The sequence below is a fragment of the Bactrocera tryoni genome, chromosome 4 (genome assembly GCF_016617805.1).
Source record: "Bactrocera tryoni isolate S06 chromosome 4, CSIRO_BtryS06_freeze2, whole genome shotgun sequence".
NCBI classification, from domain to species: Eukaryota; Metazoa; Arthropoda; class Insecta; order Diptera; family Tephritidae; genus Bactrocera; species Bactrocera tryoni.
Genome location: NC_052502.1, coordinates 54,438,123 through 54,453,454, shown reverse-complemented (window position 1 = coordinate 54,453,454; position 15,332 = coordinate 54,438,123). Strand labels below are relative to the sequence as shown.

General features: G+C 36.6%; 1 protein-coding gene across 1 annotated transcript in view; it reads left to right on the top strand.

Annotated features, from left to right (window-relative positions):
- LOC120775310 (tRNA dimethylallyltransferase) overlaps nucleotides 1-12,611 on the top strand; it is a 144,517-nt gene extending 131,906 nt beyond the window's left edge. The window contains exons 6-9 of the mRNA XM_040105445.1: nucleotides 8,750-8,853; nucleotides 9,288-9,439; nucleotides 11,242-11,708; nucleotides 12,410-12,611. Of these exons, the coding sequence (XP_039961379.1) occupies nucleotides 8,750-8,853; nucleotides 9,288-9,439; nucleotides 11,242-11,708; nucleotides 12,410-12,574 (888 nt within the window). The 3' untranslated portion in view covers nucleotides 12,575-12,611. The remainder of the gene's footprint in view (nucleotides 1-8,749; nucleotides 8,854-9,287; nucleotides 9,440-11,241; nucleotides 11,709-12,409) is intronic.
- Nucleotides 12,612-15,332: the final 2,721 nt, after the last annotated feature.

Sequence of the window (15,332 nt, the reverse complement as noted above, 5' to 3'; positions counted from 1 at the left end):
CATTGCGCCCAACAGCTGGAAGTGAAAGATTGGCGCAAGCACAAGTCAACGGTAGATTGTGTGCGGGCAGGGGGCGCTTTAGAATGCGAGTCGTAATTGAAGAAGAATGTCGAATGGATAGGAATGCAAAGTGAAAGGAGTTTTACAGGTTCTTTTCCATCGTGAGCACAAAGAATCGGCTTTAAAGCTTTAACTTTGTACGGGTGTATGCGTGACACAACACGATTGCAGCGATAAAATGTAAGTAGGAAAAGTACAGCGGTATAGCGGTGCGGTGGCGGCGGGCAATGAAGAATTATAATCGCATACGGGGTTAACCGATAATCCGGTAGAGGCGCAAGGAAGACTTGAATACCATGAATTTGCGTAAAAAAAATTGGGAAAAGAATTGGCAAAGAACGTTGGTGGCATCTTAAAGACGTGAGACCAACAAAATGTACGGACGTGTGAAGTGACTTATGTACACAGATGAGTGTCGGAATGCATCAAATGTTGTTGTAATGCGTAATATGCACTGATTGTTGTACGTTTGTGTGTGTGTGTGCGTGTATGTAGAGGTGAAAATTCGCGTTAATACATACAAAACTCTGTAGAGCATCACAAAGTCAACATTACATGTATTAAAACACATATGTATGTATAATACATACATACTGTATGATACAGTAAAAAAAAAGTAGTAAGAAGCTAAGTGTAAATTTTTTAATTGCTGCTAATGCTCTCGAGTTGTGCTAATTTATAAAAAAAACATGATCTTATTAGTCGTAATCACTTTAACATGTATGTTCTCGCTCTCTTTGGACGCTGTTTTCCTGTAAAAATAACAAAAATAATAATACTTTCGACTGCTGCGGTACGCTATAGTCGTCCGATATCGCCGGTTAGAAGAATGGAGCCACTTCCTGGAGAGAAGAAGAATACATACCAACAAAGATCATGAAATTACTTAGTTTCATAGCCTAGATATTTATATTAAAATCAATATATTAGTAAGAAATCTATATATTTATGAGATTAGTGCTATGGGAAGATAAGGTTTTTCAATAGGGACGCTACAAAGCAGACCGATAGGGACAGCAAACGACGCCATGTTTTTTCTCCGCTCTTTTGACCTTTCTCTTCAGTAAGGTTTGCCATTTCATCATGGAAATATATACGATCCAACAACAGGTCGAAATTACAAGATCAAATTGACTCAAGAACTGAAGCCGCTTGACCACCAGAATCATTGTATGTTCGCGAATAGAGCTAAGCGACAACTAGAAAAAGATCCGGATTTTCTTCGAAAAATCATCTTCACCGCCCAGGCTGAATTTCTGGCTGAATGACTTCGCCAATAAGCAAAAAGTGTGTTATTGGTCAGATAGAAATCCACACGTACTCCATAAGTCATCATTGGATCCCGAAAAAATTAAGGTCTAGTGCGGTTTATGGGCCGTCACGTCACTGTGAATGGGAATCGCTACCGCTCAATGATGACCGAATATGTTTGGCCCTATTTGAATGATATGGACTTGGACAATATGTGGTTCCAACAGAACAGCGCCACAAGCCACACAACGAATGTCACAATCGAATTATTGAAAACTAAGTTTGGAGAACATGTTATCTCAAGAAATGGCTTAGTCCACTGGCCGCCTTGGTCGTGCGATTCCCTGTGGGGCTACATCCAGTCTATGGTCTTACCTAACAAGCCAGCGACGATTGATGAACTTCGTACGAATATCGAACGAGAAATTACAGCAGAATCGACCGATTTATGCTTGAAAACCGTCGAAAATTGGGTCCAGCGTCTAAACTTCTGCAAACGTTCCCGTGGTTTCTATGCAAAACAAAAAAAATCGAGCTCCATACATAATGGCATCGAATGTACTTCCACAGGAATAAAGAATTTGTAGCGCTTTTATTGAAAAGTCCGTTAGTTATGTTAAATTTTATTCGATATCTTCGTTGGTGTTTGATCTACCTAAACACTGTTAAGTGAAAGAATCATATGAAATTTAAAATTGTAATATATGGGAAACAGATCTGGTTATAGTTCGATTTCTCCCATTTTCACAATGTGACTTTAGAATATCATGGTTATCTGATGAACCAAATTTGACTAAAATTGTTGGAGTCGTTCCTTGTATATGGGATTTCACCTAAAAGTGGGCAGTGCACGATGTATGGAAATATTGGAATACTCACCAATACCAATACCAATTTTTAGACAAATTCTTATGCAAGCCTTCTGTACCATCGAACGTAACTTCAGCAAAATTTGGGTAAACTTAAACTTACGAAGGATCTAATATTTAGCATTATTGCTGTCACCACACAAAAATAATTTGAGTAATATGTTTTAGAGGTGGTTTCTAGACCTAAATGGGTAATTATAATGTTTGTTTTCTATTGCATTTCTGCAATTTGAACAAACCAGAGTGATATAAGCAGTTTGCAGACCTACATATCTAGTAATGTAAAATGACTTAATCACTAATTGATTGAAAATTTTTAGAAATATCTGCACGAATCTTATTCATACTTTCGATTCTTATGACTCGAGCAGTTCACGACTTCCGGTCTTAAACCAAATATCCTCTGGGTAGCCAAAAAACATCCGTTTTATGACCAACCAAAGTGAGTATAGAAGTAACGAATCGAAAACGAGTTTTAGTAAGAACTAGTACTATTCTCTTCCACATAGACTAGCATATCTCTAAGAAAGATGCCAAGAATAAAAAGAGGTTGTACCACTGTAATGTATAGGATACCTATACGCTTCTAGCGTGAAATCCGCTGCATAGTTTTTATTGCAGAAGTAAAGTAGTTCAAACATAGCGAGTAGACAAGTGGTAAATAGAAGATCAGCTAGTCAAACTATCATTGTAACTCATAAATAATACACGATCTAGGAGAAGTGTGATAAAAATTATTGCTAGACTTTCTTCTACTTACGTTGCATACGAAAAGTAAAAATAAAGTAAATAGAAAGGTAATCAATGGGTTTATTTTATTAAACTCAAACTTTCGGACATATTTATAGTCATGCTTAGCTAGATAAATACATTCATAAAACATATAAATATTTATGGTGTATATTAATATATACATATGTATGCTTGTAGACACCTTGCATATGCATCGAAAAATTCAATCAAATCTAATTGTGGCCGATGAGTTGGTGGCGCGTACAACTGCCTGTACGTGGAGATATGTACGGCACATGCTTGATTTTAAATTTAGATACGAAAATTAGAACAAACTGATAAGATATTTGCTGGCGACTTGGCAGCAAGCATTCATTAGCATTAGCAGCGGCAAGGAATTCAACAAATGCAAAGGTGATGCCATTGCTCGGTTGTCAAGTGGTAAACAAAGGTCTTCAAAGCACTTGGGCCCTTATCAACTTCATTATCAACCAAAATAATAAAAACAAAAACAAAAATTAAATACCATAAATTAAAACAAAAACTTTGAAGCCAATGACCAACAGAATTGACGAAAAATGTATTAAACTTTTTTATGAGCTTGCCACATGTTGCTGCAGAGTATAATAGTTTTGTTCACCTAACAGAAGTATGTGTCACCCAAAACTAATCGATATAGATATAGGGTTATGTATATATACATAAATGATCAGGATGAGGAGAAAAGTTGAAATCCGGGAGACTGTCTCTTTGTCTGTCCATCCAACCGTACGTCCGTGCTTGCAAGCTCTAACTTGGTTAAAAATTAGGATATCTTGATGAAACTTGGTGGACGTGCTTGGTGGACGTGCTCTTTGACAAAGAAGTAAGAACGAGTTCGCACCTGTAATCGGAGCACTGTCACGCCCATAAAACGCAGATGATAAATTTAACACTCGAGATAGTATGAGAGGGCCTTCTGGGAATCGGAATAAAAATTGGACGATGGGAGTAGCACCGCCTACTTTTAGGGAAAATTTCATATCTTAGGACCTGTCCAACCAATTTTGACTAAATTTAGTACGTGACATTCTTCTCATATTCCTATGTCACAGTGCGAAAATGGGCAAAATCGGACTACAACCATGCCTACTTCTCATATAACATGCTTTCAAAATGCTCCTGATTATGTTCTTTCCAGTGTATGAATCAAGAATCAATTCATATAACGGTCCAAATTCGACTAAAGCTATTCAAGCCACTAGGTACCGAATATTTGGACCCCGGATCCTATAGTTGACTTTCGGCCGAAAATATCGGTCAGTGTATGTGATATACAATTGAAATTCAGAGAAAATCCTTTCCTGGTCACGGTTTCTCTTTCTCAAAAATGGGTTGAATGCATATTGCAAGAGCATAAAATATTCGGTTGCACCCGAACTTAGCTCTTCCTCACTTGCTTTGTTTATTTATTATTATTTTTTTTATGGCTAACGCATATCTTTTTTGTATTTTAATTATACGAGTAGTTAACTTAAACAAACATACTAAAAAAAAGAAACAATCGCTGTGGTTTTTAATAGAAAAAGTAGGTCAAACGTGTGTTTGAATATTCGTTGGTGATATAACAAGTTGACCAAGCTAAACACTTCTGATCACCTAAACATGCTTAACATACACTTAAAATCACGGCAGATTTTAGGAAAACTGCGTGTGATCACATATGACATTTGAGCAAAAACACACTGACTGTCACCGTGAGTTCAACTCATCAATTAAACGATCATAGTTTGTACTATGAAGCAGATATCTTCTCACGCAAAACAATATTCCAACTATATAATTGTTTTCCTATCAAATACAAAAGTTTTTCATAAACTGAATTGAGTTTGATCGATCAGTTTGTAAAGCATCTACATGCTAAAATTCCGACTAATGACCAACTTCTGGGGAAAAAGGGTATGTGCTAAATTTCAGATCGCTTTCTCAAAAGCTGAGGGACTAGCTTGCGTATATGCGGACGGACAGACAGACAGATATGGCACTTAGCTTGTCACGCTGATATTTATATACATACATGTATGTAAGTATACTTTTTAGGGTCTCCAACGTTTCTTTCACCAGGTTCAGGAAGAAAAACAATATGGGAATGATACTAAATAAGTTTAAGACTACTTATAGTCGAAAATATGTTTAAATGGGTTGCCATACGCAATGTAAAAAGTTGATAGCTATAAATATTTATAGTTGACACGTCTTTGAATTCAAAATTTTAAAAGACCTACAAATCAAAATCTACACGTTTTCGAAAATGTTTATTAATAGTCGTAAAATACTATCATTTACTTGGATAATGTAAAGAGTTATATGCTCTATATTTAATTGGTTTCTTCTCGATTAAAGGCATATTTATATGGATCCTTCCACTGTTAGATTTATGCTTGTTCATATCATGTTACCTTAGCATTCGTCACTATGTTCGGGTATAAAAATATAAGCCTATGCAGCATACTATAAATTCTCTTCAAAACACACATAGAAGAGCGCTCAAATATTATTGAATAATAGCTATTATTATATACATATGCACATACATATACGAGAATAAATAAATACAATTTTTTTTTTAAATCTGTTCTAATTTATGCTAACATATTGATAAACACATAGTGTCTACGTGTGTCCAGTCAAGTTTTTGTGGCAGCCACGAACTCTAGTGACATACATATGTATATGTGTTGAACCCTGTAGGGATTGGATTGTATTTCATTACAAAATAAACAACTTCAATACAATTAAATAAAAAAGCTTTTTTGAAACTCATTTACATACTCTGTTTTCTAATACCTGTAAATCCTCCGATTCACTACGTTGGTTAAGAAATTATGTTATTAAAATCAATATAAATATGTAGCTTCTAAAAATAATGTCGTTGTCCATGTATTTCGATATCATTACTGCCTTCGAAAAAGTACTGTGAAGGTCCGGCGTTTGAATTTGTTTTTATTAACAGATGTCCAAATGAAACATTTATAATTTCAAAATTATCTGCATAAACTGCCTCACTTAGAATTCAATGTCAGCCAAAATCGAAAAGCCGCAGAATTCCATTTCGATTTTCATTGAAAAGCTTCTGAACGGATATACCAACTGGTGCATAACCATACATATTTCATATATACTTGTATATACTTGTATATACCCGAGTAAATATGTTTGTTACTAATATGGTTTTAGGTAAAATCCAACACTCTTTCTTCCCGTCATTTTACTATAATTATTTGTAGAAACTCATTAGCTACACGTGCCTCGTAAAACGCCGGCAATGTTGAAGATTTTGTATCTCTGCAGGGTATGCACCGCAACTGCTGACATATAAATTAAAATGTATTTACGCTTATGTTTATACGAGGGTAGTTCGATAAATCATTTGATAGATCAGTGTTTAAGAATACTTCGTGATTGTTTTGATAGAACATTAAGAGAATTTCTGTTAATCATTGCAGCGCAAAAAAGTCCATTTCATTGCTCAATGAATCAATTTTATTATATCATAAAAAAGCAATGAAAGAAGAGGAGTATGGCTGGCGGCATATAAGATCTGTCCGGTTTATTGAAATATGCTGAGTTGGCAATACATGGCTGGGTATGCAACCGTGCTATTCTGACGGAAAGCACTATATATATGTGTATATGACTGATCTGGAACATGAACGGTGGTTAATCATCCATACTATTTCCAGGTAAAAACTCCAAACTAAGAAGAATTGAACAGCGGGTTCAGCAGGATAGTGTCCTCTCCCCATTGCTGTTTAACTTCAACATATCGAAACTCCCGCAGCCACCAGAGGGAATTCATATAACCTCGCATGTTAATGATTGCACGATAATGACGTCGGGCAATTGAATCGATGACATGTGGTCAAACGTAAATGGCTATCTCTCCGACCTTTCCCGCTTCTTCGTTGCACATAACCTGACACTCACCCCTATAACTCCACAGCGACCATATTCGCAAACTGGACGAGGGCGTACAGGCTTGACTTTAATATTGCAGTTGATGGCGTTAAGATTCCAACTGTCAATAACCCTAAGATTTTAGGTGTGACTTTTGACAGCCTGTGCTTCTTCACTCCTTACAAGACCGTGATTATTGCTGAAGAAACGTTTTTGGCAATATACAAGGCATTCGGTCGGCGGGTCTTATGTAAGTCGCACCAATATGGTCGCCTTGATGCAGTGAAAGCAGCCGAAGAAGCTACAAACATCTCAGAATGGGATGCCTCTTGATGTCTCTCCTTGAACAGCTGCACAGTGAAATCCACATACTTCCAGTTAAGGAGAATAACTCACTCCCCCTCAACCCTGTGGTCACCTGCTTGTAGCGCCTTCTCGGAGCATCAAGAGGTCTTTCATCAACTACGTCGACAACATAAAACAATACGCAGACCAGACTTCGGACGCAACAAACTTCAGACATGGACTGACCGCCATTTACAGTAGAGCTATTAACACCTTCACCGGCTCTCTTTCACTGAATGGAGTACTTGGAGTTAAATCCCCACCCATTGCAGACGAAGAGCGGGTGAAACTCCTACTTATCTACATCTTTACTGGACACTTTATATGCCTTGATAACTCCTCACATCTGACACCCTTCTTTGTTTAGTCCGACCCCGTTGAAACAGCACGTTTCCTGGGCTCACCATTGGATGACGTCAATGACAACTTATCTTATCCTAACGGGATAGGTACCCGTTACAACAACAACATCTGATCTGAAAACCTTTCTAACAAACCGATGTGTTTTCTTATCGAAGTGAAACACAATAAGACCTGATGGGGAGCAATTATGCATAGTTTGCGATGGCCGATGTCCAGTATTTGACATGTTGAAGTCCATTCTCATGAACGAACGGCAAGTTGAAAGCTATGTATATTTACAATTACTCTGACAGTTCGTTTTATTTATGACGTTTATGGTGGGTGACATTATTGTCTCAATAATTTTCGTATTCTTAGAAAACAAGAAAGACCAAAGGATAATATTGGCGACTGGGTTTTTGGTGAATATTGACGACTGATTTTTTTTAATCAGTATTATGACATCGGCGACTGCCTGCTAGTTTCTAACCTTATGAAGAGAAGCTCTAAGATTTTATGATCGAATAGAAATTTTATTGCTTATGAAAAATTATATTATTGTTGATCTTGCATCAAAATATTGATATTATAAACACAAAAACTTGAAAACAAATAACTTTAAAATACAAAATTATTATCGTGCCGCCCTCGTACATACTTGTATGTATGTACATTAATGGTACTTGTGTTCAAAGCGACAATTACAATTGTGCTCCAAAAAGGGCTTAGGAAATTTCGGTGGACTTTTATGTATGTTTATTATACATATATTTCAGTCATCGATCAGAGCTCATTAATTGCTGAAGTTTTCAAGTGTTATTTAAAAGATTACTTAGCAGTCACGCCTGCCAAAAACAATATCCAATAGATACACTTTTCAAACACCATAGGCTTAATTGTTGCGTGTGTGTGTGAGAGAGAGCAAGTACCTTCTTAGAGTCCGCAATTAGAGCTAATGATCTGCAGGAAGTTGTAATGTTGTTAATTATAGCTAATATATGGTGTTTAAAATATAGAGCATGGTGTTAACCAATAGGCCTATAATTATTACATACTTAGTTTCGGTTACTAATCATGTTTGGCAGGCACGGACTATAATATTAATTTTAATTGACCGATATAATTTTCAATTTGCCACTTTATGAATTAACTTGTAAGCATAAATTTTTGTATATGATCACTCATCCATCTCTCACTCTCGCTCTCCCATTCAGGATGTGCTCAACGCGCGTTTGGACAAGCGTGTGGACGCTATGCTCGAACAAGGTCTCTTGGCTGAGATACGTGCATTTCACAACGAACACAACGCTGATAAAAGGTAAACAAACGCTATAGAACAATTTCTGTATAAAAAGTTGTAGAAAACCCGGAGATATCTAAATATAATGTACAAATATAGTATAGAGTCCACTTGTGCGCTTGATTAGGAAAGATAATTGTATGTATGTACATATCTCGCATATCTACATAGCTATCATATGTTTATATATATTATATAACTTGTAGACATAACATATACATATATATACATATATACTAAGCACATCAAAAAAGCGCCAAAAACCATTAATCATTTTAATCGTTCGATAATCTCTGCATAACTTTCCTACAAAGTGTCGAAGAACTTTGGCCAGCTTTTTTGTTGTTAATTTGTATGTATGTATGTATGTCTTGTTATAAAAACTTTTATTTACATTTGTACATTTTTTTTGTATTAGCAAGTATGTACTCATTATGTTCTCTATGCCACAGCCAATCAGACAATTCCGCAGCGTACACGCGTGGCGTACTTCAAACAATAGGCTACAAAGAATTTATACCCTACTTGGAGCAGTTTAATGCGGCAAATGATCAGAAAATTGAAGAGTACTTACGCTTGAATGCGTATAAAATGCCAACAGAAGGTAATTGTATACAATGATCTCGTTTCTTTCTTTTTTTTGTCTTCTACTTAATGCCACTTAATTTTTGGCATTTCTAATTTCGTTCAGTTTTGACACCAGAAAAAATTATTTGATAAGTTTAAGTTATATGATAGTTAGGTTAAGATATTTGATCTCTTCGGTTATTTGAACCTAGGTTTTTAATATATTTCCACGAGGGCGGTGCCAAATACCGCAAAATTACGAAAATTTTGAAAAACCCCAATTTATTTACAACATTTGCTGCATAGTCTCCTTTTAGCTCGTTACACTTGACACCGCGATGTGCCAACTTCTTTAACCCCGATGTAAAGCAGGCCTCCAGCTGCCCGGCGAATGATTTTTTCAAGTTTGGAAACAAAAAGCAGTACCCAATCTATAGAGTACGGTGTTAAAGCTCTAAACTGTAGCTTTGGCATGGTGGACAAGTATTTTTATCTTCACCATACGGACCGCTTTTTCTACAAGTCGGGCTTGAATTAGCCCAATATATCAGCATAGTAGAAAATTATAATCCTTCTTGCTTCTCTAACCAAGTAGTCGATGTAGATTTCAGCTTGTGAAGCTCATAAAATGGTGAGCATTATCTTCACCGTCTTAGGAGTAGGTTTGTCGGGAGGAGTTTACTATATCAAACTTGCTACTCGCTCGACAGCCCGTGTTGTGCATAAAGTCGTAATCCGTCTGTGTGAATTTCTCATATAAAAAACTACTCAATTGGTCGCCTAACTGAAAAAGTAGAAGGAGTTAGGTTTACATATCAGACCTCACGTGCACCTAAAATTAGTTTGGAATTGGCTTTTTCTTACCTACATCGATTGCTCTGCTAGGAATGCCGACCATAAAAGAATCGTTGGAAACTATGAGCTTGCATGAAAGGGCTTCCTCGTACACAATGTTGTATGACAACCTTATTAGTAAAAGGTAGGAGTTCCATTGGTCTTCAAAACCAGTCCATCACCTCTCATAAGCTCAACAAACGCTGAATAGTCACCAGTACTAGCGCGTTCGCAAAGTTATGAGGTATGAAAGATACATTGAGGTGGGGTCTTTTCAGAGAGACTCTCTCTAATTTGGAATTCTCAAGTCATAAAATGTAGATGATATTAGTATGTTTAACTAATGTCTTCTATTGATGGACAAAGACCAAATTCAACAAGTCACTCATCATTCCCGTCCTGCTATAAGGAGCAGAGGCATGGACGGTGGCAACATCTGGTGAGTCGGCATTACGAGTTTTCGAAGGTATTTGCGCATTGACAACGGATGGCTATGCTGGGTAGATCATGTCGTCGGAATGGATGAGAATACACCAGCTCTGAAAGTATTCGACGCAGAACCCGCCAGTGGAAGCAGGTGAATAAGGACCTGGCTACACTTGGAATCTCCTATTGGTGCTCAGCTATAAGGTTTGATGTTGCATGAAGGAGGAAGTTAAATAAGTGACCTTACTTATATAATTATTTTATATAAGTTTAACTACATACTTTATGGTTAAATCCCAGTTTTTTACCATGTAGACACTCACCCATATTGAATCATATTCATGTGTATTTGAATCTACAACTTCAACCGAAAAATTCCCAATTTGCGTCAGCTTTTTGAAAGATTTCTTTGCCATTCCAATATCTAAGAGATCTAATTTTCCCACACACTCGCATAATAGAGTCGATGAGAAACCATCACTTTTTCTTACTTTACGCTTAATATCTTTTATATTCACATTTGAATGACCATAGTTTTTTTTTATTGTACAATAACTTATACATATCATTCACATGCAGAGCACTTCAAAGCACAAAAGCCGAGTTCAATAAACGTAACACCAATTCAGAAGCACAAACAAAGCCAACATATATGCGAACGTCAATCACAACAGCCGCCACAGCAGCACGACATGCATAGAGAAATTGAATTAGAATTGGAGGCAGCGACAGATGGCGATACAACAACTACATGTCCACCTTTGCCCCCGGGCCTCGAGGTGCTAAACGCGTGTTTGAATGAGCTGAAACTGGTCACACAACGCTACTCCAAGAAGCAAATCAAGTGGATAAATAATCGTTTTTTGGCCAGTAAGGATCGTCAAGTGCCCGATTTGTATGAACTCGATACTAGTGATGTTAACTTGTGGCCAGCAGAAGTGTACGAACGTGCTGTGACGGTCATCGAAAGCCATCGCAGAGCTGAGGTCTGTGAGATACAGCCAATGGCGCGGCGTCAACATCCGGGTGCGGGACTCAATGAGGAGGTAAGCTGCCAGAGGCAAGAAATTTATTTTTATACTAGACACAAATTTATAATTTAGTAGGACATTAAAATCCAATGTGTATATTTGATGGGATAGCTCTTTTCAACCTTACAATTCTTGTATAACAGCAGAAGAAGACACACTCTCTTAAGAAAAATGTGATATTCATAGATTTCTCTGCGTAGTGAATATGTAAACCTTGTTTCTATGGGAGTATTGTCATAAGTTAACAAGTTTATTCGAAGCGCACGTTAGAGATGACTTAAAGTCTGTTTAGAGAGGGTTTTTATATCAAACAGTATCCATACAACAACTAACACCCGAGTCATGCGAAACAAAACGACCTCTTCCTACTAAATATCAAGCATACATGAACATATTGGCCTTTCGAATCAGTGTTCCAACTTGGAATTTGAGGATATTATAACGGTTATGTACTTCTCGAACAAAAATAAACGATTATGGTGCAAGTCAGAGCAAAAGTCGAAAATAATATCAGTTATTTTAACGTTTATTTATATCTTTCAGTTGGTAAGAAGTGTTTCAAAGCGTTAATGGTAGTAGTTGGTAAGGGGATTAGAAAGTCACAGAAAAGCAGCAAAATCTGTCAGTTGGATTAGAGAGAGAATTATACTTATTAAATAGGTTACAAAAGTCTTTATATATTTCTAATATTTTCAATACAATCGACTTACTTTTAGACCTGCAACTTTTGTGAGATCTGTCAACGGCATTTCATAGGAGAATATCAGTGGCATTTACATCTGAAGTCCAATAAGCATAAAAAACGACGGGAGTCAAATAAAAAGAAGGAGAAAACTAAAGAAATTCCCTTGGAGGCCAAAACGGAAGATACAAATGTATGATTTTGTTGATATTACTATTTTATATAAAAATTTTAAAATAAAATAAATAAAATTCAGAAAAATGAAAAGTAAATTTTTAGTTTCTAAGTCGTATTTAAACAACCGTCTTCTTAAAATTTGTTCAAATTCAAAAATCAAATATGTGCACATATGTATTCTTACATTAGGTAATGATTGATAGACTAGTCAATATTTTGATTTTAAAAATTGATTTTTCTCCCTCGATTACGGCAATTATATCAAAGAATGTCATATGGAAACTTCAAGTCCAGCCGTTTCGGCGAAAATTTCCACACCGACCCTGAAACGAGAATACGTGTTTAAAGTTTCAGGAGCTAATGACATAACTAGATCAAGATATAGAAACTGTTCCGTGGTAGAAAACTTCTATTCGACTAATGGTAGTGGATTGTTAAAGGAAGAGTAAAACGTTGTTCTCTTTCGAAGGACCGAAAAGAGTTGTAATGAAGTACACTTAAAGACGATTATCAATTTGGGACAACTAAATCAGGTATGTATGTGCTCTGCCTTCTCAATATTGCATATAAGGTCCTTTCGAGCATACTGTGTGAGAGATGAAAGCCCGCTGTCTACGAAATGATTGGACCTTATCAGAGTGGACTTAAATCTGATAAATCCACCGTCGACTAAATATTCACCATCCGCCATAACTTGTGAAAGATCCGATAAAAAAAACGACACATACTAACTTTTCATCGATTGAAAAGCCACCTTGGACAGCACGAAAAGGATCTGCCTCTATGCTGGACAATATCTGAAGTACAATCAACTGGGAAGAACGTCTACCAGGCATTCGGCACCAAACGATTACAAGTGCTGGCGTATGCCGATGATATAGGTATTATTGGTCTAACAACCACGCTTTTAATTGTGCTTTCTCCAGGCTAAGTTGGCATCAACAACGCCAACAATGTTAGCATCAATTCAACGCAGAATCACTCTTACCAATAGGTACCACTTTGGACTGATAAGCAAATGAAAAGTAAAGTCTTCTCCCGACGAACCAGAATCATACTCTGTATATCGCTAATTATTCTCCAGCTGCTACTTGCCCAGCTTGCTTTTGCCCTCTAACCTGTAAATATAAAAGGTAGCCTACGTATATGGTGCAGTAGTATGGACGATGTCGACATCCGTTGAGACAACACCAGAAGTTTTCGAGAGAAAGGTTTTGCTGAAGGTTTACGGTCCTTTGAACATAGGTAATGGCGAACGAGTTCTACGAGTTATACGACGACATTGACATACTTGTTTTAGCATGGCATCCAAATGGACAAAATCACACCAGCATTGCAGGTGTTCGATGCGTTACCCGCTGTAGAGGAATTGAAAAATCTCCACTCCGTCGGAAAGATCAGGTGGAGAGCAACGGGTTTCGCTAGGTATTTCCAACTGGGGCCAAACTGCGCTCAGCGTTTGCCTCCTTCTTATGCAGCCTCAAGAGTGACGGAGTGTTAAGAATACAGCAACCAGCAGACATAAAGCTAATAGTTCACAGCCACAATTAATTAACCAAACGTAATATCAGACTCAAGACTTAAAAAATTAAGGAGCACCTGATGTTATCAAGAATAATGGCCAGCAGGGACTGCGTGTGAGCTCAGTATATAAAATGTGGCTTCGCTATCGATCCAGGCTCCACAGAGCATCAACTTTTGGCAATACGAATAATCGTGTTTTCCGTAACATATCAACCGACACTGCTGAAATATTAGCCAGTATGCCGCCCATTGACATTCAGGGAAAAAAACTTCAGCGATTACATCAGCTATCAGTGCTCAAAACAGTATCGACAAAGACAGAGGATAGGAACAAAAGTACCAAAATGTAGGAGAGTGGTAACAATGCTCATCCAAAAGACGCTGAACCCACAGACTAATACCGGACATCCAATCGTGGATAGACAGACGACGTGGGGATCACGATTTCCATTTGACCCCTATACTTACTGGTCTTGAGTTGGCGGTAGGTTAGGTTTAGCGGATTAAAGTTTCGCGCTCTGGATTGCGAAGCTTTCCCGCTAATATAAAAAGATCTCTTCAATGGTTCAAAGTTTTACTTCTCTGCTTTTTCCTACATGCAATTGAAAGAGATTTTCTTAATTACTTATCTTTATTAATGCAATAAGTATTGTTTCGTTTTCTTTTATTGTCTTCAGTATATAGTTTAGTATTTTTTACTTTCTCATTCACTTTTATTTATACAGTTATAAATACAATTTAGTGTTACTCATTGCATTGCTTTCGTTTATTTGTAGTATATATGTATATGCGTGTTTCTATGTACTTGTATGTATATAAGTGCTTGCATTTTATACTAGTAGGTATGTATGTTTGTATATAAATACAATTGGGAGAGGATTAGGTAGATATACATATGTGTGAATATTTCAACATTTCAACAACTAAAGTATGGAACTAAGCACTCAAAACAACATTTCATCGAACATTGCTAAATAAATTAATTTCTGTTTGTATGTATAAGTTTAGTATATATATTAATCTTCATTAAAATGCTAACAATTGAATATATTTTGTTTATGTTTAAAAGCAATCAACACCTTAACGCATTTGTAAATCGATTAGACACATTCATATGTATGTATATGTATGTGTATATTATAGAGTGTGCATGTGTTTATGTGTGTGTTTGCGGAGTAAATTTTTATTCGCAACATCAATAACAATGAATTATATTTAAATAGGCATTTTTTCTACAAATATATATGTATGCATGT